The sequence below is a fragment of the Notechis scutatus genome, chromosome 1 (genome assembly GCF_049901735.1).
Source record: "Notechis scutatus isolate UNSWTSFEM ecotype Mainland chromosome 1, rNotScu1.2, whole genome shotgun sequence".
NCBI lineage: Eukaryota > Metazoa > Chordata > Lepidosauria > Squamata > Elapidae > Notechis > Notechis scutatus.
In genome coordinates, this window is record NC_142009.1 from 147,112,926 (window position 1) to 147,135,630 (window position 22,705).

Sequence of the window (22,705 nt, forward strand, 5' to 3'; positions counted from 1 at the left end):
CAGAAGTGCTCTAGACTCCCAAGATTGGTGAAACTCATTCTCCAATGAAGCTGAAAAATAATTCTCAAGGTGGTATGGGGGCCCAGAAGGTTGTGGTGGGGAAAATGCTGAACTGGAACCAGAAGAAGTAGGGTTCAGGTCAGAGGTGGTATTCAGCCGGTTTGGACCAGTTCTGGTGGACTGGTAGCAAAAATTTTGACTGGTTCAGAGAACTGGTAAATACCACCTCTGGCTGGGCCTGCCCACCCGCCTCTGCTCTTAACTCTCCTATATTCTGTTGTTCATTAGCTCAGCTGTTTCGTGCGGAGAGTGGATTGCTGCGCCTCAGCTAAGCTAAAAAACAGCACAGCTCACCAGCGTTGATGCAGAGGGCAGTGTTTGAGCCCTGCGCATGCATGCACAAAGCGAGCTCTCCAAACCAGTAGGAAACATTTTTGAAACCCACCACTGGTTCAGGTCCACCCTCAACCGTAGACAGGCATTCAACTTTAAACTATTATATGAGGATAAAATGAAAGCAGAGCCACATGAAAATTGCTTCAATTCTGGAGAAACAAAGGATGGATGGATGGATGGATGGATGGATGGATGGATGGATGGATGGATGGATGGATGGATCCTAAGTGTATGCTATACATTTGGCAAGCTGTCATTCCAAGCCCACCCTCATAACCATTAGTATTTTCAGAAGGCCTCTATTTTACTCTTGAGATTGGACATACAGTAGTTCAGGAACATAGAGAAGGCCACAGGCATGCAGTCCAATATCTTTAGCCAAAAACACTCTTCCTGATCCAAGTGTTAGAGCTTCCCAGTCTCACAAGAAGGTGGGTTAGGGTTTTTCAAAATCCACAGTGTAAGGCAATTATTTTATGAGGCAAAAGCACATTTTGCCACATGGTATCTCGGGTTTCCTGTCTCAAGAACAGTTTATCAGGCAAGAGAGTTAGAAAGCCTGAACAAAATAAGCAGTAAGGAAAGACAAAAATGTGCTGAGTGTTCCAAACTATGGCTGCACCAAATTACAGTCTTGGTTGGTTCAAGGGAGTTGTCTGCAGATGTGCAAACTGATCTTGAGATGCAGAAAAAGCATTTGATTGCCCCGAAGACTTTCTCAAATGTTCCTTGGAAGAAACAAACAACAATTGGTCTCCTTTTACAACAAACTTGGATGGTTAAAGTCAAGTCTGTTTCCCTCTATTTACTACCAAACAATTGTGATTTTTTTCATTTTAGAAAAAGGGTTTAGATTGTAGTGGAAATCTAAAAATGGAACCACTTGATTTCACTGTGAGTTATAGTCACATTAAGCACAGTATGTTAGACTTTCATTATTAAGAAACACGTGCCCACCTATTTTAACACAATCCATTGCTATTCTCCATTATTTTGAGCTTGCAAGGTTTCATGTCAGGAGTTTGTACATTATATTTACAATGATTTCAGGTATAGTTCCAGGTACACAGGAGAAGAGAGCCAGCTTAAAGATTTATTAACCAACAGTAAACCGGTCTTAAACATTTCTAATTGGGACTTTCCTTTCCACAGAGTTGTTCTAGTGTCTTCTGCCACAAGAGGGCAGCCATTTCTAAATTTAAAGAAAACTTGATCAAATATAAATTCTGATTCTGGAATGGAAACCGTGAAACTACCCAACACATGCAAAACACAAACAACAACAGCAGCAGACATATTCACAAAAGGGCACAATCTTTTTAGGATCTCTGCCATTTGGTAGATCTCATATTTAGTAACATACAGAAAGGCACTTCCATTTATAGAAATGCGAAGCTGTGGTTCCCTGTTTCCTCTGCAGAATCCAGAGTGGTAATGATGATGGCCTTTATTCCTAAAAGGCTAGAACAAAACCTAATTGACTCAAGTTGGTTGGTAGAATAAAAGCCTCACAATATAAGACTCTGCTCCCTCTCATAAGAAAGTGCAGCGAATAATGAACTGTTGAATATAAGACAAATTTATGCACTGAAGGTCCTCTCCCCCCCCCTCCAGGTTAGATTTAGACTTTGATCGTCCCTATATTGGGGGAAGTGAATTGTTGTAGATTCCACAGATTTCACAGAAAGAATAGTTTTATGACTCTGCTTTAATATGTAAATGGGAGGTTGGTGTTGCTGCTGGTTAGATCAGTTATCAAAATAAGTGCATGCAAAAGGGCATGCTGGTTAGAGATCAGTTATCAAAATGACATATAATGCTGTAATCCTGGAAGATAACAACTGGTAACAGGGACAAAAGAGAAGAAAACCATGCAATACAGGCCAGAGGAAAATCATAAACTCAAGGATATTCTTCAAAAACCGAGTTAAGAAGGAACCATCGTATGACTCTGGCTTAATAAATCATTTAATAATGATGATCAATTACCAAAGATCTAAATGGGAGCCGATGTGCGGTGTATGCTTGTGTTTGCACTAATATACTGAACCACAGCTAGCTAACTCCATTTTAGTATTGTATAATGGACTGTTGACACTCCACCTTTGCAGGGATCATACAAAACTGGGAAACTGGGTTACAGTAACTCTATAAACCAAGGCTCTTCAAACTTGGCAACTTTAAGGCTTGTGGACTTGAAAAGTCAAGCTGGCTGGGGAATTCTGGGAGTTGAAGCCCACAAGTCTTAAAATTGGCAAGTTCCAATCTCCAAGATCCCTGATATAAACCAATAGGGTTGTGCAAACATCCTTGCTATCTTCTCAGCATTTCCGATGCAGCACATAACTTTGACTGATCTATCCTGTATTTCTACGGTATATTGAACTGTCTGACTCACTTTTACAAAGGCCAGCTCTTTTCTCTTAACAAAACCATGTAACTTGTGTGATTTGTAATTTCAAGGTGTGGAATCTTTAGAATTGAGGTGCAATTAAGTTATTTTAAACTTTGGATTTACTTCTTTTGTAAACTCTGCCCCACCTTTTTTTTCTTTTTAAAATCAAATGGCATTCCCTTCTTTTAAACTCTGCTATTTCCAGCCCTTTTAGATCTGAGAAACCTCCCGGGGCCTTGCCTCAAAGTCCTTTCTCAAAAGCACCACAATGGAAAAATGTCCTCTACTACATATTGCTAATTGTGGGGGTCATGTGATTAAAAAGAAAATATAACTTCATTGCCTAATTCAAAATCACTGTCACAACTAAGATGCTCATGCTACCAGGGCTGGCCATGGCCAGGGGACAAGGGAGAGTTTTTCAGGGGATTCAGGTAACAAATGTGGTTGAGCAGCAGCTGCTCTTATTAATTCTGACTATCCTTACTACTCACCATTGCTAGGGATAGACTGTATGGCAGGATCTATGTTGATCAGGCTTAAATAGTCCCCAGATGCAGGAAAGTCCTCTGATTTATCATGAATGTGATCAGGACATTTAATGGCCAGTCCAGCTCATGCCTTTATGAGGCAGGGAAGCACCACACATTTCAGGCAGCAAAATGGCGGCCACAACTAATGGTGGCCACAAAATGGCAGCCACAAAATGACAGCCACCTCTTCTTCATAGCACCTGAAGAACAAGAAACAATGCCTGGAAACTAATGAATGGAGAACCAACCTAGAACTGTCCTGACAGAACAATTAATCAGTGTAATGACTTGCCTGCAGAAGCTGTGGGTTTTCCAACACTGGAGGTGTTTAGGAAGAGATTGGACAACCATCTCTCTAAAATGATAAAGGGTTTCCTGCCTGAGCAGGGGGTTGGACTAGAAGACCTTCAAGGTCCCTTCCAATTCTGTTATCCTGAGTTGTAGGCATACTTTCTTGGGAATAAACACCATAAAATACAATAGGGCTCACTGAACAAAATAGAGGGGAAGGGGGATAAAAATGCCCCCGCATGACTCATGAGACTAGCTGGAATGCTAGAACCACAGTAATAAATGTTGTTTGCAGAAAATGTTATTTATTGCTTGCAGAAAACGAATGTATTTGCATTTATTTATTTATTTTTATTTATTTATTTATTTATTTGATTTGCCAATTGTTTACAAGATAATAAGTATAAATGTATACATAGTTGTGAATACATGAAATGGGTACATATAAGAAAAATAAAAGAATAAGAGAAACAATAGGACAGGGACGGTAGGCACGTTGGTGCGCTTATGCACGCCCCACAGACCTCTTAGGAAAGGGGTGAGGTCAATAGTAGACAGTCTAAGGTTAAAGTTAGACAGTCTAAGGTTAAAGTTTCTAATTTTTTTAAATTTCCTTCAAAAAAACCAAATCACTCTTAATTCAGTTGGGGAAGAGACTGGGTTGTGACAAGAGATGGATTGCTTCTTGTCCTTTCCTACTTAGCTCTGGCATTTGATGCTCCTTCTTTGGGAAGACCATTTCCTTTCTTCTTCATAACAGAATGATTGTGAGCATAAGATAGACAATGTGATAAATTAATCTCCCCCTTCAAAGGTGTTAGAATAGACTTTCTATCCCCACACTACATACCAGCAAAAGCTTTGTGGAAAAACTGTCAGGTGAGCCTAAGTTGTGAGAAAAGGAACAGCCTGAAACCATCCTGATACCCCATTGCCAATTTATAATTAGCCGTTTTTATTTTTAATTGTGCAATATTTATAAACTCCTCCACCAGGGTAACTCTGGGCAGGATTCCAACACTGAAGATCTTTTTATTAGAAAGAGAGAACCAGTCGCTGGTGGATTTGTTTTTTAGTTCAGCCAAAAAAAAAAAAGGCATTCAGGTGAATATCTTTTTATAACTTTTTAAAAAGCTCTTTTGAAAAAGGATACGTCTCCTACTTTGACCCTTCACACCCTTAAAGCGAGTAAACACTTTAATCCCACTTCTGGGAGCCAAAACTATTTGCGGAAGGCAAAACTAGTAGCATCTCTTTCTCTTCTTTCATAGACAAATGCCAGTATAATAGACCTTTGTTGGCTGCTTCTCTGGCTTGAAACTGCCTGACCCAGCCTTTAGTCACTCACGTCCGAAGTCAAACTTCCCCTCACAGAAGAAAGCGGGCTTTAACCCGAACGCACCTGCAAACATCAACCTCTGTTTGAGAACCTGGCACTTACAACCGCGTTTTGTTCCCGAGAGAAACCTCTGCGGAATTCCTTTCTCAGGCATTGTAGCATCGCGCCGCGCAAATACATTAGCCGTGCCTAGAACTACACGCGGACACCGTACTCTTCGACACCCCGGATCAACCTCTGTTTCATCCCGCCAAACTGAGCGGGTGCTTGAGCAAGCCACGCCGGCTGGAGCCGGGAACCTGAGAGATCGACGCCCCGCACCAACCACCACAGTCCCCGCAGCCGTCCTGGCATGCCTCGACTTTTGGCCGAAAAACGGGAGGGGAAACAAACCCCGTCTTCCTTTTTAGAAACAAGCGTTGAATAACCCTCCTCCCCACTCGAAATATCCGCCGATATTGCCACTGTTCGCTGCAAAGAAATAGCGCCGCTTTCGTCCGCCGAGCGGGGCTGTATGTGGAAAGAAAGAAGTTTTGGCATCACAAGTTAACCTCGGAAGCGGCGGCAATTTCTCCTTCCCTCCTCCCTCCCTTCCATTCCCTCTCCTCTCTAACTCCTCCCTCCCTCCCTCTAAATCCTTCCTTCCTTCCTTCCTTCCTTCCTTCCTATCTCCTTCTCTTCCCTCTCCTCTCTAACTCCTTCCTTTTTTCCTCCCTCCCTCCAAATCCTTCCTTCCTTCCTATCTCCCTCCCTTCCCTTCCCTCTCCTCTCTAACTCCTTTCTTTTCCCTCCCTCCTCTAAATCCTTCCTTCCTTCCTATCTCCCTCCCTTCCCTTCCCTCTCCTCTCTTCTCCTTCCCCTCCTCCCCTTCCTTCCTTCCCTTCCTTCCTTCCTTCCTTCCTTCCTTCCTTCCTTCCTTCCTCCTCTTCCCTCTCCTCTCTAACTCCTTCCTTTCTTCCTCCCTCTCTCCAAATCCTTCTTCCTTCTTCTCCTCCCTTCCCTTCCCTATCCTCTCTAACTACTTTCTCCCTCCCTCTCCCCTCCCTCCCTCTAAATCCTTCCTTCCTTCTCTTCCTTCCATCTCCTCTAACTCCTTCCTTTCTTCCTCCCTCTCCCCTCCCTCCTATCTCCTCCCTTCCCTCTCCTCTCTAACTCCTCCCTCCCTCCCTCTAAATCCTTCCTTCCTTCCTCCCTCCCTCCCTCTAAATCCTCCCTCCCTTTCTTCCTTCCCTCTCCCTTTTCCTTCCTTCCTCCCCTCCTCATCCTACCCTAATCCGGAAAAGTTGAAGAAAAGAAAAGTAAAGGCTGGGCGGAGGAGGAGGGGAAGTTTCAAAGGGGGCGGCGTTCCCTTTAAAAAGCCGCCCGCCACGCCGCGCTCCCTCGCAGCACTCGCGACGGCTGGCTTCTTGGCTCCCGGTCTCACCCAGGCTTCCCGCCTGTGATTGGCGAGCGAGAGACCTCAGCAGAAGCGGAGCAAGCAAAAGCGCGGAGGGGGGGCGGTGAAGGACGTTCAGCAGCAGCAGCAGCAGCAACAGCAGCACCTCGAGCCTCACTCCGAGCGCCGGCGGAAGCGGAGCCGAAAGAGAAGCATCTCTGCGCCCGGCCCGGGGTGCTGGGGTGAAGTTACAAGCCGCCGTACCAACGAACCGAGGAGGGGGGAGGCCAAGGAAGGAAGCGGAGGCTGGCAGTCCCCCGAAAGCTGCTCTTTGCACCCGGGAAGGAAGGGGAAAAGTGCAAAGTTGACGAGGTAGCCCGGAATTCAACGTTTTGCTGCCGCCCCAGGGGAGGCGAAGTCCCCCATCCGAGAGAGAGAAGCGGGGACGGGGGCTTGGTCGGCCTTGAGTCGGGGCACAGCCTGACCTCCTTCGCCCCGGGAGACTCGCTTCCCCTTCCCCTCCCCTCCCGGGAGTCTTCCCGGCTTCCCGATCTTCTCCTTGCCTCCTCGCGAGCAGACATGTTTTCCAGCCAGTCCGGGCCTGGGAGCAGGGCGCCGGCCTCGCCTCCACTTTCCCCACACTCTCCATCAAGGCGGCGCCCTGGGAGCCTGGAGTGATGCGGACGTCGGAAAAGGTCGCCGGGCGAAAGCAGCCAAGCGGGATCGCCGCGTGTCCCCCACTCCTCCTCCCGATCGTGCCCGGGTTCAAGCGATCGAGCCCCGCCGGGATGTTTTCTCCTCCGAAAAGCCAGCTGGGATTGCGGCGGACGAGACACGACTAGAGCCAAGCGGAGAGCTCCCGTCCCCCCTCCGTCTCCCCCCCCACCCCGCCCCCACAACCAAGCCCAGTAGTTCGGACACGACTGCGTCGCGTCTGAAGGCGGCTTTGCCTCGACCGCTTCGAAGGTGCCGGCGGAAGAAGTGGACTCCGCTGCCTCGGTCACTCCTTCTCCCTCCAACGTCCCGTGCGCCTCCTTCGCCCCGCGGTCGGGACGCCCGATCCTCTCTCGCTGTCGGACCAGAACGCCGGGCGGCGGGGAGAGAGGCCGGGCCGGAGAGCCGAGGGGATCGCGGGACGCCGCTCGCTCGGCCAGGCGACTTCGATGTGGAGGCTGGCTCGATGGACGTGCCCGAGTGCGTTGCTGCTGTTGCTGCTTAGGCGATCGGCGGCATCCTAAAAGGTAGGGGCGGCGGGGAGGGGTGGGGGATCGCGGGAGACGGGACGCGGTTGAAGGCAGCACCTGCCAAGGCTCTTCCGAGGGTCCGGTCCGCCTCAGCTCCTTCCCTCTTTTTCCAGTGACGTCTGTGGCCCTTCCTTGTCCCCTACCGGCGCTCCTCCAAACCTTCCCTGAAGAAAGAAAGAAGGGCCAGCTCTCCTTTTTATTTCAGGTGATTGTAGGACCGCAGAGGTTCCTCTCCACTCTTCCATTATCTTGGTCTATGCCTCTGTTCCCCCAGTTCTTGATAAGCCACATCAAGGGGTGGTTTCTTCATCTCTCTGTGTGAAGCAGCCACTTAAAGCACCCCAAGAGTTGGGGGTGAGGGGTGTGTGTGTGTGTGTGTGGTCATGGTGGAGGATGCCTTTGAGCATGGATTTGACAATGGATGCTCCCCAAGCAGCGGTCCAGCATCCTCTTGAACAACTTTCCCCAGCCTAGTGCATGCCAGAAGTTGATCTACAACTTGCCTCCTTTGCCAACTATCTGGAGAGTGACCAGGAGTTGATAGAAGCCACTCTAAGTTATTGCCCTGTGTTTTCCCAAGATGAGCTTTCCAGCAAATGTCTGGGTTGAGCCCACTTCCCCAGCACCAGGTGTGTGTGTGTGTGTGGGGGGTTCTTTGTTTTCTTTACACATATCACCCCTTAACGTGATACCAATGATCCTGCCCATCCTCTTCATCAGATGCAGGAGGAGTGCTGCTGTACCGTGGCAAACTGAAACCTTCCATTTCCTCTAAAATGTGCTTCCACTTGTGGATTTGTGTGTGTGTGTGTGTGTGTGTGTGTGCTTGGTTTCCTCTGGGTTTGACACCAGGCCTTTTCCCTGCACATCTGAGTCTTGCCCTGTGCTTCCCTCCTCCTCCTCCCTTTGCAAACCCTGTCCAATGAACTAATCCCTCTCGCTAGGCTGCAAATGGTTGCACCGGGATTAGTTACCTTGACTGAGTAAATACAAAGTGTTCAAACCCCTTCACTGGAGCTGAAGCAATTCATCTGTCTTTAAAACTGTATCGTAGATCGTAAAAATAACTTGTATAAACCCTTTGCTTTTTTAAGCAGAGTAAGTAACCCATTCACAAATGATGACTCACACAGATCCATTCAGTTTTCATTCGCTGAATGAACCTAAGCACTCAACAATGTTACAGTAGACTAAATGCCATTACAGTCCAGAAGAGGGCGTGGAGAATGAAAAGAGCCATAGGGAAGAGACGAAGTTAGGTTGCCATGAAGACCTCACTAATAATGGTTTACCTTTATCTCAAGAAGCAGAAGACACAGTAAGGATGAATGTGCACCCTTAATTATCAAAACAGCGTCCCAATTATGCACACAGTTAGTTGCACATTTTAATGTACAGCTTATGCATTATGCATTCTTACTTTTAGGCTGGTTTATGCATGCTTAATTTTATGCTGTCTTTGCCACTTCAGCCTATAATCTGTATTTTAATCAGTAGGATCATGGTTTTCACTGGCATAAGTTGCCTATATCCAGTTCTTAAGGAATCAGCAAGTAGCTTTAGGGAATCAGCAAGTAGCTTTGCTGATTTCCCCTAGGAGTGACGGGAAAGTCCCTCCTGCTAATTTTTTTTTACAACAGTTTAGAATCTTTCTCCATTGATAACGCTCAAGTTTACTTTAGTTACGAAGTGAGTTTCCCTTTTTGTTGATTTTTCTCTTTAAATTCTAAGCCTTGTTTTGCCTTCTGGTCTGTTGAGAAAGTAGCTTTTCCTTGGTGGAACAAGCTACCGAGCCGCTTTCAGAGATAGCAGTCATACGTTATTGATTCCACCAAAGCCAGCAGTCCATCCAGGAGTGAGATTCAGCCAGTTCACACCACTTCAGGAGAACCGGTTGTTAACTTTCTGAGCAATTGGGTGAACTGGTTGTCGGAAGAAAATATTTAGGGCAGAGAACCGGTTGTTAAATTATTTGAATCCCACCACTGAGTCCCATCGTATAGCCTCCCACTCCCAATCCTAAACCCGGGACCTTTGAGTGGTTACCTGTTTCAGGAAGTTCTACTTCCTCAGCCCCAACATGTTATAAATATTTGGGGATTTCCCCCGCGTCCTAATCATTCCAAGTCTCTTTAGTCTCAGAAGTGAACATCTGCTCTTGAGTAAGTTGGAAATCATGGTCTGGCTTTAGAAAACTCGTTTTGCCAAATCTGGCAATTGGTTGGTTGCTCCCAAGACACACTGTGCCAGGGATTAACAGGGTGGAATCTTACTGCTAAGGCTAATGAGGGGCACCCCAATTTGTCATGAATGAAAGCAAATGTACGTGTCTCGGGATAATGTTGCAGGATCCAATCTGGGTCGGTCACCCGGACCAGAGATTTAATCTTCTGACCTTCCGGATTCATCTCTTCCCTGAGGATAAGTTCCCAGCACGAGTCTGGAAGCTCGGAAGACTCAACCTCTGGCCCTGGTGACCATTCAAGATTGGGCCCCAATTTGTGGCCTTCTTCTCTCCCGCACCCCTCCAGCTTTCGACAGAGAGTTGAGTGGCATGTTGAGTGAGCCTTGGAAAGCCTCTGCCATTAAACCTCCAATTCATCATATAGTTTAGGCAGACAGTAGCCGCGGACGGGTGGGGAGGAGGACTGGGGATGTTTGGGACTATTTTCACCTCATGTGGCTTTTCCAGAGGAAGAAAGTTGAACCTATTCTGAAGTCGAACAGAATATGGACTTACTAGGAGGACCTGTCTGTGGAAAGTCACCTCTGTTTGGTCCTTCTGCGTGCTCCCCAAATACGGAGTTGATCATGTCCCCCTCCTTCCATCGGAATCTAACTCCGTCTTTTGATTTTGTGCCTTGCCTATAGGTTGATGACCATGGTGGCCAGGACCTGCTGTCTACTAGTGCTGCTGCTTTATCACACACTGCTAGGGGGCTCTGCCAGCCTCATCCCCGAGGTGGGTGACCGGCGAAGGTTCAGTGCTGATTTGGGCCAGCCGGCTCCGCTGCAGCTTTCGGAAGAAATCCTGCGTGAATTTGAACTGCGTCTGCTCAATATGTTTGGGCTTAAGCGGCGGCCCACCCCAACCCAGAATGCTATTATCCCTTCCTATATGTTGGAGCTCTACCATCTGCACACGAGTCAGAAGCCAACTTCCATGGACTATAGTCTAGAGAAAGCGAGCAGCAGAGCCAATACTGTCAGGAGCTTTTATCATGAAGGTAAGGAAAATGAGTTATTTATCTGGCTCCCCAAACTTTGATAATCCGATCCAGTTCAAATTAAAATTGCTCTGACTTGAATATTTGCAACCTGGAGCTCTGGTTTGCTAAGGTATATTCTGGCAATGTGGACACTTCTGATCTGTTATTCGCTCACTTGCAAGGCAATACTTGCAATTTAAATAATAGCTAGAGAGAGAGAGAGAGAGGGAGGGAGGGAGAATACACACATACACATTTTACTGATTGAGCATTGACCATCCTTATGCCCTGCTACAATGGAATCAAACTGAATCTTTAATTTTTCTTGATTTAGACATGTTGAATTTGGCCAGTTTGAAAATGATCCATTTAAATGTAAAGCTTTTTTTTAAAAAAAATCCATTTGCGCAAAAGAAACAAGAAATTATTAGAAAATGCAAGTGGGTGAAATGTAATTGTCCCTTTTGATATCATCTCCGATGAAACTTCGTGTGTGGGTAGTACAGCTCTGCTTGAGCAGTTCATGAAATTAACTGGTATTCCAAAAGAGTGTTGGGGAATTTATAGCTTTCCAGATTGTGCTGAGTCACATTCCCACACTATAGGCTGGGACTTCTGGAAGTTGTAGTTCAGCAACAACTATGGGGCCACTGCTTTCCGAAACGCCATCTGAAAACCAGTGCTAGAGCCTTAATAATGGGTTCATGGACATGCCTCTTAGCTTTCTGTTTTCTGTATAACCTTCCAGTAGGAAACGCCAGCCTGAGTTGGTGTTGGACACTTTCAAGCATATAGACATCAATATGTTTAAATCAGCGTAAAGATAACTCTGGTTGCACCAGTTGTGCTCGGGCCCAAATTATGTGGCGAAAGTGGAATCTTATTGCCGCAGGGTTACAAAATTGCCTGTTGCCAATTGGAGTATCCTAAGTAGAAATCTTGTAAAATATAATATCTGAACAGAGACATGCTATATAGCCTTCCCTACCATTCATAATAATAAGCATCATTGTAGTTTGCTTGACAGTTAAAACCAACATTCAGTTAGGTGTTCAGGAACTGACCTGTGGTGAATGCTTAAGCTGAGGCACCTGAAATTTCGGGATGATAGGAACTTCTGTCCCTTTTACAGACTAAATTCCTTGTTTTATCCTGCGTGTGGTTGGCTGGTATTGAGGGTGGTCAGTTTGCTTGCGCCGTGGTAGGAATTTCGATTTTGCTGAATTTTGCTCCAAGAGTGTATATAGATTATTTGAAACAGCCTGGAGCAAAATTGGGGAGGAGTAGAAGGAAACTAGATTTTTCTCCCCTCTAAATGGCTAGACATTTTTTAGTAAAAATGAAAATTGTGTTTCATTAAACAGGTAGATAGCATAGTTTTCATACAAGTGATATACGGTAATTGTTATGGGCCTTTGCATGAATTTCCCTTTGAAATGATTTTATCTGATCCATAGTTGACAAAGAAGGTAGATTTCTTTTTTATTTTCAAGCAGAGATTCTGTTCAAATTAGTTTCCACTGAAAACTGTTGGAGGCTAAGCAGTAAGAAAAGTCCTTCGAATATACAGTTGGCCCTAGGGTCACTTGGAAGGTTTTCTAATCCCTATCTAATCCCCGTGAGAGATCACTTTGACAATCAATTGTATTGTCTCCACTATGACTTTGTCTTCTGTTTAAATTTTGATTTAGTGTACCTAAGGGTAAGCCCTTTAGAAAACAAGATTGATAAGTTTTAGAGCAGCGGTCCCTGGATTTTATAGGCAACTAGGGCTTACTGAGATTAAAAGCCACAGGCAAATATACATTTACTAAAGGCAAAACAATTGTGAGTTAAGGCAATACTCTGCCTGTGCAGTCAGATAATTGGTAACAATGTCTTTTAGAACTAATCTGTTTTATTAAATTAAAGACACCTTGCCTGAAACGTTCTGCATATTGGGGTACATAAAACTTGAACAAACTTGTCCACAGCCCTAAGGTGTAAAATATCTTCATTTTGCAAACAATTATTTCTTTTAGCTCCCTGCTCTGTTTATCTATCCAAACTTTGCTGTGTGGTCATACATCTCATTTCTCCTTTCTGTATGTGATTCTAGGCACAATGTATGCAATTTAGTCCAGATGCATATAAACAGCTATTTAATGCAATCTTCAAAGAATATAATCTAAGAAAAATATCGGATAGTAATAGCATGAGCAAAATATTAGTTATTTCCAATTTATAGCAAGGGTGGGGAAGGAAGTGGATCTAATTAAATGTACGGATCTTACAAGAACCACAGCAGTGAGCAAGGATTTCTAATAAACTTCTTAACTGTGATAGCAACTCCCCACCACCATCTGACATTAAAGGAGTGATGGGGTAACAAGGAACATGGGAGGGTGGATCTTAAGTTAGTTCTGGCACTCAAAGCTATTTTTTTAAATTGTAAGTGTATCTTCAAGATTTGTGGACAATCTTGGGGTTCTACATGAAACACAAGGTAGTTCCTGCAAGCCTGAAGTTTGCCCAACCCTAACCTGCAGGTTCCTTATTCACTTGATTTCATCCCACCCACACCTGTGCTAATGCAATACAGATACACCTGCAGAAGCTACTTATGTACTGTTTTCGGCAGCCATTACCAAATCAAAGACTATAAATGCACAGCTGTTCATTTTTACATTAGTGCCCTGGACTTACTATAAAAGTAAAGGAAAAAAAGCAGACTGAACAGGTTATAAAGCTAATATGGCCAACAACAAAAAAACCCTCACTCATACATATGTATTATAGGTTTAATTAAATTTCTGTACAAGGGGTGTGGCTTTACTGATTATGCTAACTAATAGCAAGTCTTAATGCGGTAAGAGGTTAATGTTGTAATTTAACCTTACACTGTGTTTACACTGCTTTGCGTATAAATATAAAACTAATTAATGGGAGAATGTATATTGCACCATCCACTTGTGCCAAATTGCATTTTAATGCACAGTTACACATCCACATGGTTCAGAGGGAAACTGATACATATTTCAGGCAGCAAATTTATCCACCTTTATCTGGGAATAAATCCATCTACGTAAATTCCATAGTATTTACTCCTGAGTGAGTGTATATACCTCATTTAATTACTACCACTCAACTAAGCCTTATTCCTGTGAATTTCATTATTTATCTTGAATTAAGCATGAGAAACCTGCTGACTTGGTTTTGAAATTTTCTAGTTCAAATGGACATTTCCAGCCTTTCCGAAGACATGGCTTTCCCCTTCTTTTCCCCATCTTTTCTTTTAGTTACGTGTATGGATGTCTAACTAAACTGCGCAGCAGTTCATTGGCGTTCCTGCTAAAGCTCTCAGCTAAAAACTGTCTTGGATTTGGCTTTTAATACTTAGTAACATCTGAAGGATTTTGTACCCCAGCCTTACTCTGGAGCCCCCCCCCCCCGGGAGTGAGACTTTGCATTTGAAAAGTGGATTTGAATCTTCCGGCTGAGTTAATTGTCTTCTGCTGCGTATGTAAGATAGCAATTGTCCTTGGAGAACCCTGGTTTAGAAATGCAGTCACTGCCCAGTGATTTTTGGAAGTCCATTCGTGACAAGTTTAGTTCACACAACCTCTCAGAATGGCTGATAGAAAGGTGGGAAAATGAAAGAGAAATACAATATAAACGTGCTTTAACAGCAACGTAGAAAGCAGTGTTTCTAAAGAGGGAAGGCAGAATAAAATAGTAAGGATCTAATTAAGGCAGGACAACCTAGGAAAAAGAAAAAGGATGCGACAAAATAGTTTCTGATGTGCTTCTGTGGTATTGGAATACATACAGGTAGTCCTTGACTTACGGCCACAAGTGAGCCCATAATTTCTGTTGTGAAAAGTGAGACATTAGTTAAGTGAATTTTCCCCCCTTTCACAACCTTTCTTGCCCCGGTTGTTAAGCAAATCACTGCTGTTGTTACGTTGGTGACATGGTTGTTAAGTGGATCCGGCTTCCCCATAGACTTCACTCGTCAGAAGCTCATCAAAGGGGATCACATGACCCCTGGATGCTGTAAACACCATAAATATGAGTCGGTTGCCAAGCAACTGAATTTTGATCACGTGACCTTGGGGATGTTGCAATGGTTGTAAGTGTGAAAAACGATCACAAGTCATTTATTTCAGTGCCGTTGTAACTTCAAACAGTCATTAAATGAACAGTTGTAAGTCAAGGACTACCCGTACTATTATTGGGAGGCTATTTTCTGGAATATCCTTCCCGTTTATGTTTCTAGGTCAGATTAGGAGAAATAACCAGAGATGTGGCTCTATGAAACATTTTATGCATGCACCTATGAAGATAAACACGTATATCAGGGGTCCCCAAACTTGGCAACTTTAAGACTTGTGGACTTCAACTCCCGGAATTCTGGGAGTTGAAGTCCACAAGTCTTAAAGTTGCCAAGTTTGGAGACCTCTGATGTATACGATGCTGTCTGCTCTTTGGAGAAAATCTAGACGTGGGTTCCTGTTCAACTGATGACGGTGGGTGGCAAAAGCTGTCGTGCCCTTGATCTGAATAGCCCCAATGATCTGTACTTATGAGCAAATTTGGCTTCATTACCCTCCAATGTGGCAATCGGGGGTCTCCTTCCACCCAGTCACAAGCATCCACAATGAAGGATTGCAACCGTCATCAACTTTCTGAGAAACGGCTGTCCTACAGCCGCCACGAAGGATCTTGGAGAGTCAATTCTGCACGATTGGCATTTTACTTTAAACGAAGAGCATCCTCGTTGCATTGAGCAGTGGCAAACCTCTCTGCATTGTTTCCTCAGTTGGGGCAGACTCTCAGGGTATGAGATAAAACTTCAGTGGGGTGGAGAAATGCAGCATAAGACAGCACAATCCTATACAGATCGAGTTAAAAGTAAGCACCGTAGAGCTTGGAGGATTTTGCGTACTTTACAATCCTCTAAATTCTTGAATTGTAGGTGGAAAGGGAACAGTAATTACACAGTACCAAAGTTAGATTAGTGTATTTTTTTTTTAATAAAACGTTTTCACAGTCATTTATAGGACATTTAGACTGGGGTTAGATATACAGGAAAATAAGTTGCCCTGAGCACATATGGTAAGCTCACATTGACAACATACTTAGGATGGAATTTTTGGGGACTTATAAAGCAAAATAATAGGCTGTGAAGGTAACCCAGAGATTACAAGAGCATAGAAGGAGAGAGATAAACAGCAGATGTCTGTGGCCTGTTGTTCTGGTGACCCCTCCCTAGCCACTAGGTAAGAGCTGTTGCTCTGACGTGGCCAGGGTGGAAATGGGGAAGCAGAAGGAAGAGAAAGGAGTGAAGACTTAAGAATGAACACCGGGGCAAAAAACTCCCCAGTTCTGCATGGCCAGACTTTGAGAAAGTTCTAATGGGGAATGTGGAAAATGTGCTTTCTGTAAAAATTGGGAGGTCAAGCAGAGGTGGTATTCAGCAGGTTCTGACCAGTTCTGGAGAACCGGTAGCGGAAATTTTGAGTAGTTTGGAGAACTGGCAAATACCACCGCTCACTGGCCCCCGCCCCCATCTATTTTCTGTCTCCCGAGTCCCAGCTGATCGACTGGGTTTTCTTTTGTTGCCCTGCACAGGAGAGAGGAGCTGGAAAGCAGGGTTAGTGGGGTGGGAAGGGAATGGGGATTTTGCAGTATCCTTCCACTGCCACGCCCACCAAGCCACGCCCACAGAACCGGTAGTAAAAAAATTTTGAATCCCACCACTGAGGTCAAGGATATTTGTTAAAAGGCAGGATGAGGAAACCTCAGGATTTCTGGGCAATGAGGTTTTAGGAGGTAAAGCTTGAAGATTTGAGGTGGGTGAAATCCACACTCTAAAGCTCCTTTCAGATGGTTGGCAACTTTAAAAGTGCCTACCTAGCTTGGAAAGACTTAATTTCTTGAGGCAGAACTCAAAAGTCCTATAGTAGATTCTGCTTCGGAAATACATCTTTATATTACCATTCAGACATTAGCAAGTCCGCCTTTAATCTACCTGCACCTTCTACCTCTCATGATACCTCCTGAAACAAGTGTTTCATCCTGTGATGCAGAAAGTCAAGAGCTTTTAAATATTGCAATATGTACCAGCAGGCACAGGGCATTGATACAAAGGGTATAGTGATCAACAAACTAAGAATCAACAGCAGACTTCAAATGAACTAAACCAACTAAAGTAAGCTGGAAAACATGTGCCGCTTGTCCCTGCTTATCTGTTCTGCCATGTAAATGCATGTTTCTTTTGAAATTGCATTGCATGGCCCCAAGCTGTGATTCTTTCAGGCATTGGAGAAGGAGGGATTTTTGAACGATGGCCACCTTGCCATAGCTACATTAGTAACACTAATGTTTATTTCGTCTAAAATCTAAAAACAAAAATGTAAAGGATTGGAATAATAATAGAGCTATCTAAATCAGAGGTCTCCAAACTTGACAACTTTAAGACTTCTGGACTTCAACTCCCAGAATTCTCTAGCCAGCTATGCTATGCTGGCTGGAGAATTCTGCGAGTTGGAAGTCCACAAGTCTTAAAATTGCCAAGTTTGGGGAGCCCTGATTTAAATCATGAGTGTCCAATCTTTTGGCTTGTCTGGGCCGCAGTGAGTGGAATTGTCTTGGGCCAGATATAAAATATATAATATAGTTAATGTATATAAAACACATAATGCTAAAAGTTTATGATCCTATAGGGCCACATTACTAGCTGTCCAGGTGGCATGTGGCCCCTGGCTTGTAGGTTGGACATGCCTGATCCAAATAGTATATTTTATGCAGAGGCTCACAAAAAAACAACAACAGTATACTGCATTCAACCACACAAGTTGACCTCACTTAATATCTTGTCCCAAGTGAGTGGAGAAGGAGCCAAGTTTTTAAGGCATTCCTAAAGGCTAACAAGATCAAGGCCATCCATATCTCTGGAGATATATTGCTCCTGAGAAAGCATATCACCTGAGCTCCATTAGATGATCCAGCTTTACAGAAGGGAACTAGTGCATTCCATTCTGCTGGGTCTGATGAGAGACAAACAGAAACAATTGAGATAAGCAGTCGTGCAATACCATGTGCCTTTGCCTTGTAGGGTTTCAAAGATGACAACTAGCATCTTGAATTGTACCCAGAAGCCTACTGAGAAACAATGCATTTCATGGAGTGGAGGTATTACATGAGCATATCACAAGGTGCCCAGATTGTGACATTCTATTGTTGCTGAGAATTCCAAATGAATTCCTTGGGATAAAGAATTGGCAGGGGTGGGTTTCTACCGGTTCTGTCCACCTCTGTAGAACCGGTAGCTCTGAAGAGCAGCAAACATAGAACCGGTTCTATGTCTGCTGATGTTTTTGCCCACCCGCCCACCTGGGATCTTACCTGACCTTTATTTCCTGATTTTTTCAACTTCAGCTGCCGAACCGAGGCTCAGCTGCAGTTAAAAAAACAAGAAAAGAGGGCTGTTTCAAAGGCTGCTTCTCTGCAGCAGCGTGCTAATGACGATTTATAGGCTCACAGCGGGCAGGGAAGCTCGTAAATCCCGAACTGGTAGTTAACCCTGTAGTATCCCACCCCTGGCGCTATGCCTAGCTGAGCCATAGCTATAACATTTATGCCTCTGTTATTTAAAAAAGTGCCAGACCCAAGTTTAATTGTCCTTAGAGTCAACCTGCTGAAGTCCATGATACTTTGGCTAATCTTAAATAACTTAAATCCCATTACGTTCAGTACAGTAGGTCTGTTTGAAGCAAAACTGTTCACCTAGCCCAGTGTGTTTTGGTTTTGCTGTTGTATAATTCCTTGATTGGCCCGGGCATACTTGCTTCCAGCCTAAACTAGAGATGTTGAGGGGAATGATAATTATGGAATTAGTGTTTATGGAAACACTAATGATCTCTGCCTTTAAAAAAATATATCTCATGTTCAGAATTTCAGTGAAAGAAATCAATTGGAAGTTTAATGTTTTAATGCTGGTTAGGTTAAAGATCAGGTAAAGGTTAAACGATTGTACAGCAATTCATTTTTTGAGCTGAAATTTTAAAGTAAGTAAAACCTACTCTATAAAATATTTAAGCATGCTTTATTCAGTTTCAAACCCAACCTTTGATTTCATCTCCCACGTGAGTTCTGTTTTCCTTTCTATATGTATACGGCTATCTAACCTATGTCTGTTTCTCTTCTTCCTGTCCGCTTTTTCTTGGCACTCCATCTTTTTAGTTTACTCCCCCTTAAAAAAAAAAAAAAAACCACAAGAAAATATGGTTTAGGTTTTAGGCTTGCTTTGTTTCACTTGTATTTGAGATTTAGATTCCAGCCAGCACAGCCAAGCTAACAAGTCAGATGACCTGAATTCAGATTTTTGTTTAACTATGAAAATAGGGATGAGGAATATATTGAGAAGATAGATAAGACTTCTGTTCCACTTGCTTGAAATTACGAGAGCTGCCCTCCCAAATCATTTGGAAAGACCTGGGTTGGAGTACACAGGAGGAAATGACACATTGTACACATTGGGAGTCAAAAACTTTCTCAAAACAATTGCATGGTACTCCTAGAGGCTTTTTAACCACTGAAGCATGAACTCCTATGTGCCCCTCAGCTCACAGTCAAAAGTAAGCAAATAGTAGACGGGCAGCCACATGGCTTGATAGACTTGCCCGGCTTGGTAAACACCGGATGCATCTGTTGCAATGAACGTTCACAACGCTTTCCTTGGACCTTTGCGTGGGTTTACTGGACAGAAGGGTTTGGTCACTGCAGGTTCTCCCCCAAGTGAATGCCTAAATTCATCCAAACACTTTTCATTCAGGGCCCTCTTGAGTCAAATCACTGGGTGTGCTTTGCAAAGTTGCCTGTAATTAAGATAACATCTTTTTGGATGGTAAGGTTTGTAAATTATGAAACTTGTAGCATAATGCTTTTGGAACCGTTTGGGGGAGACTGACATGAAAGCTGCAGCTGGGTGGTTTGTTTTTTTTAAGAAATCTCAGAAATGCAATCCCTTTCCTTGATCCTTAGTCACTTTTTAATTACTCTCACAGGGCCCCTGCTAACCACCGTGTTAAAAAAAAAATCTTTAATGCCCTTGAATTCCAGAGCCAATGCCTCACATTTCTTTCCCCTTATTACGACCACCTGGAATTCAGAATGCAATCCGTTGGGATTGAAAGGCAGGACAGCAACCAGAGCAATATGAAGCTTCATGAAAGTGATAAGTAGAAAGACAAGGGGCAGATTCTGGGTATAATTGTGCATTGGTTTATGCAAAGGTGATTTGAACGTTTCCGTTCAGCAACTCAAGCATTCTGCTGCAGGGTTTAAATTGTTGATTGCCCTTTTGCTTTTCTCCTCCTTCAATCAGAAACCCTGGAAGAGCTTCCAGAAAGAAGTGGGAAGACATCTCGGCGTTTCTTCTTTAACTTAACATCTGTCCCTGATGGGGAGATGATCACTTCAGCTGAACTCCAGATTTTTCGGGAGCACATCCTAGATGCCGCTGAACACGACGGCAGTTCTCATCACCGAATTAATATTTATGAAATCCTCAAACCAGAACAAGAGACTACCAAGGACCCTGTCATAAGCCTCCTGGACACCCGCTTGGTTCATCACAACGCCAGCAAATGGGAAACGTTTGATGTCACGCCAGCTGTAAAGAGATGGATTGCGCTTGGGCAACCTAACCTTGGCTTTGTGGCAGAAGTGGTACATTTGAACAATGCCAGCAACATCTCCAAGAGACATGTCAGGATCAGCAGGTCATTGCATCAAGATGATGCTAGCTGGTCTCGGATTAGACCCTTACTGGTCACTTTTGGGCATGACGGCATGGGCCACCCGCTCCATAAGAGAGAGAAACGTCAGGCCAAACATAAACAACACCGCAGGCGCCATAAATCCAATTGTAGAAGGCATCCTTTATATGTGGATTTCAATGATGTAGGGTGGAATGACTGGATCGTGGCCCCTCCAGGTTACAGTGCCTTCTATTGCCATGGAGAGTGTCCCTTCCCATTGGCAGATCATCTGAATTCCACCAACCATGCCATTGTTCAGACGCTGGTCAATTCTGTGAACTCCAAAATTCCCAAAGCTTGCTGCGTGCCGACAGAACTAAGTCCCATTTCGATGCTGTATCTTGACGAGAATGAAAAGGTGGTACTAAAGAACTATCAGGACATGGTTGTGGAAGGATGTGGGTGCCGCTGAGGCAGCAGCAGCTGCAGCAAAATTAAAGAGACAAATGGAACAGAAAAAAAATACACACACACACAACTTGACACTTTAATATTTCCCAATGAAGACCTTATTTATGTTATGATATGGAGAATTAAACACATCTATTTTGAAAATCTATTTATGTCTACAGAAAAAAAAGCGAGGAAAGATATTTTAATCAGAGAGTTATTCCTTTTAAAGATTTTAAAACATATTTTAGTTGTACATTTTATATGGGTTTAACCCTTCCCCCGCCCTTCCCACAGCACATGAAGTATAAAGGTCAGATTCTTATTTTGTATTTATTTACTATTATAACCACTTTTTAGAAGAATAGCTAATTTGTATTTATATGTGTAATCCAAAACCAGCAGCAGCAGAAAAAAAAAACACAATATATAGGGTTTTTTTGTACATAATTTAAAGTGAATGGTAGCTGTTTTCAGTTGTTGTGTATTTAAGTTGAAATGCAGAAGGGCTGTTATGGCAAAGTTGCATATATCCCATTTTGCTTTTTTGCAGTTCTACTGTTAAGGTCACAAGTGTAAACCCAATGAAAAAGGGCTAATCCATCCTGCTGACTCAAGATTATATTGTACAATTCTCAGGAATGCTGCAGGGTGGGCTGTCCATGCCGTGAGAAACTACCGTGGTCTCATAGAACCAAGCTTTGCCCAGCAAAGGACAACTGTCCCTGCATGAAGCCCCAGCAGGGCTGCTAGAAAACATCTCTGTCCCTTCGCTTCTTCTCAGCACCTACCGAAAAGCAAGATGTTGATGCTGTTCCTCCTCTTTTGGAATCCATTGTCCTGGCCAAATACTTAATAAAAGACCAGATTTCCTCTGTTTTCTAAAGCTTCTTCCTATTTGCCTTTCCTAAGATGGGGTGTTTTGTTATAGAGACTCAGAGGGCTGGCACGGGGGAGGGAAACCAAGCTAATTGTTCCTACTTGGGAAGCAAAAAGTGTGTAAGGCAGCACGGCATCTCAGTGGGGAGAAGCCACATCCACAGAGGGACACACTAGTACTGAAACACAATGTTCATAAATCTCTTGAAAGAGAGATGAAGGTTCCGTTAGATCAGTGATGGTGAACCTTTTTGTTGTGGGGTGCCAAAAGCGCACACATGCGCGATAGATGGAAATAGTGCTGAAGCGGGCCCATTTTTTGGCCTCCAAGGGCTGCAGAGGCTTCCCTTGAGCCCCCAGGAAGCCAAAAAAGGCCTCAGACGGGCTGAAAATCAGCTGGGAGTTGCGCGCATGCACAATGCAGGTACGTTTGGCTGGGGCTTGCGTGCCCGCACAAATGGCTCCGCGTGCCACCTGTGGCAGACATGCCATGGGTTTGCCATCACGGCCTTAGATCTTTTCCCACTTTGAGTATAGATTGGTCTGCATGTTACATTCATATCCCACTGCAGTCCAGTTAAGGACTTTTAATGGTTTGCAAATATATAACATAATAACAGAGTTGGAAAGGACCTTGGAGATCTTCTAGTCCAACTCCCCACTCAGGCAGGAAACCCTATACTATTTCAAAAAAATGGTTGTCCAATCTCTTCTTAAAAACTTCCAGCGTTAGAGCATTCACAATTTCTGAGGCAAGTTGTTCTGCTGGTTAATTGTTCTGTCAGGAATTTTCTCCGTTCTAGGTTGCTTCTCTTCTTGATTAGTTTCCATCCATTGCTTCTTGTCCT

The 22,705-nt window shown here is 44.0% G+C and overlaps 1 protein-coding gene across 1 annotated transcript; it reads left to right on the plus strand.

The window, feature by feature from the left end:
• Positions 1-6,288: 6,288 nt before the first annotated feature.
• On the plus strand, positions 6,289-21,858 carry BMP2 (bone morphogenetic protein 2). The gene is made up of 3 exons (XM_026668524.2): positions 6,289-7,570; positions 10,445-10,800; positions 20,153-21,858. Exons 2-3 carry the CDS (start codon positions 10,449-10,451, stop codon positions 20,998-21,000), a joined length of 1,200 nt encoding a protein of 399 aa, XP_026524309.1. The 5' UTR covers positions 6,289-7,570; positions 10,445-10,448; the 3' UTR covers positions 21,001-21,858.
• The last annotated feature ends 847 nt before the right edge of the window (positions 21,859-22,705 follow it).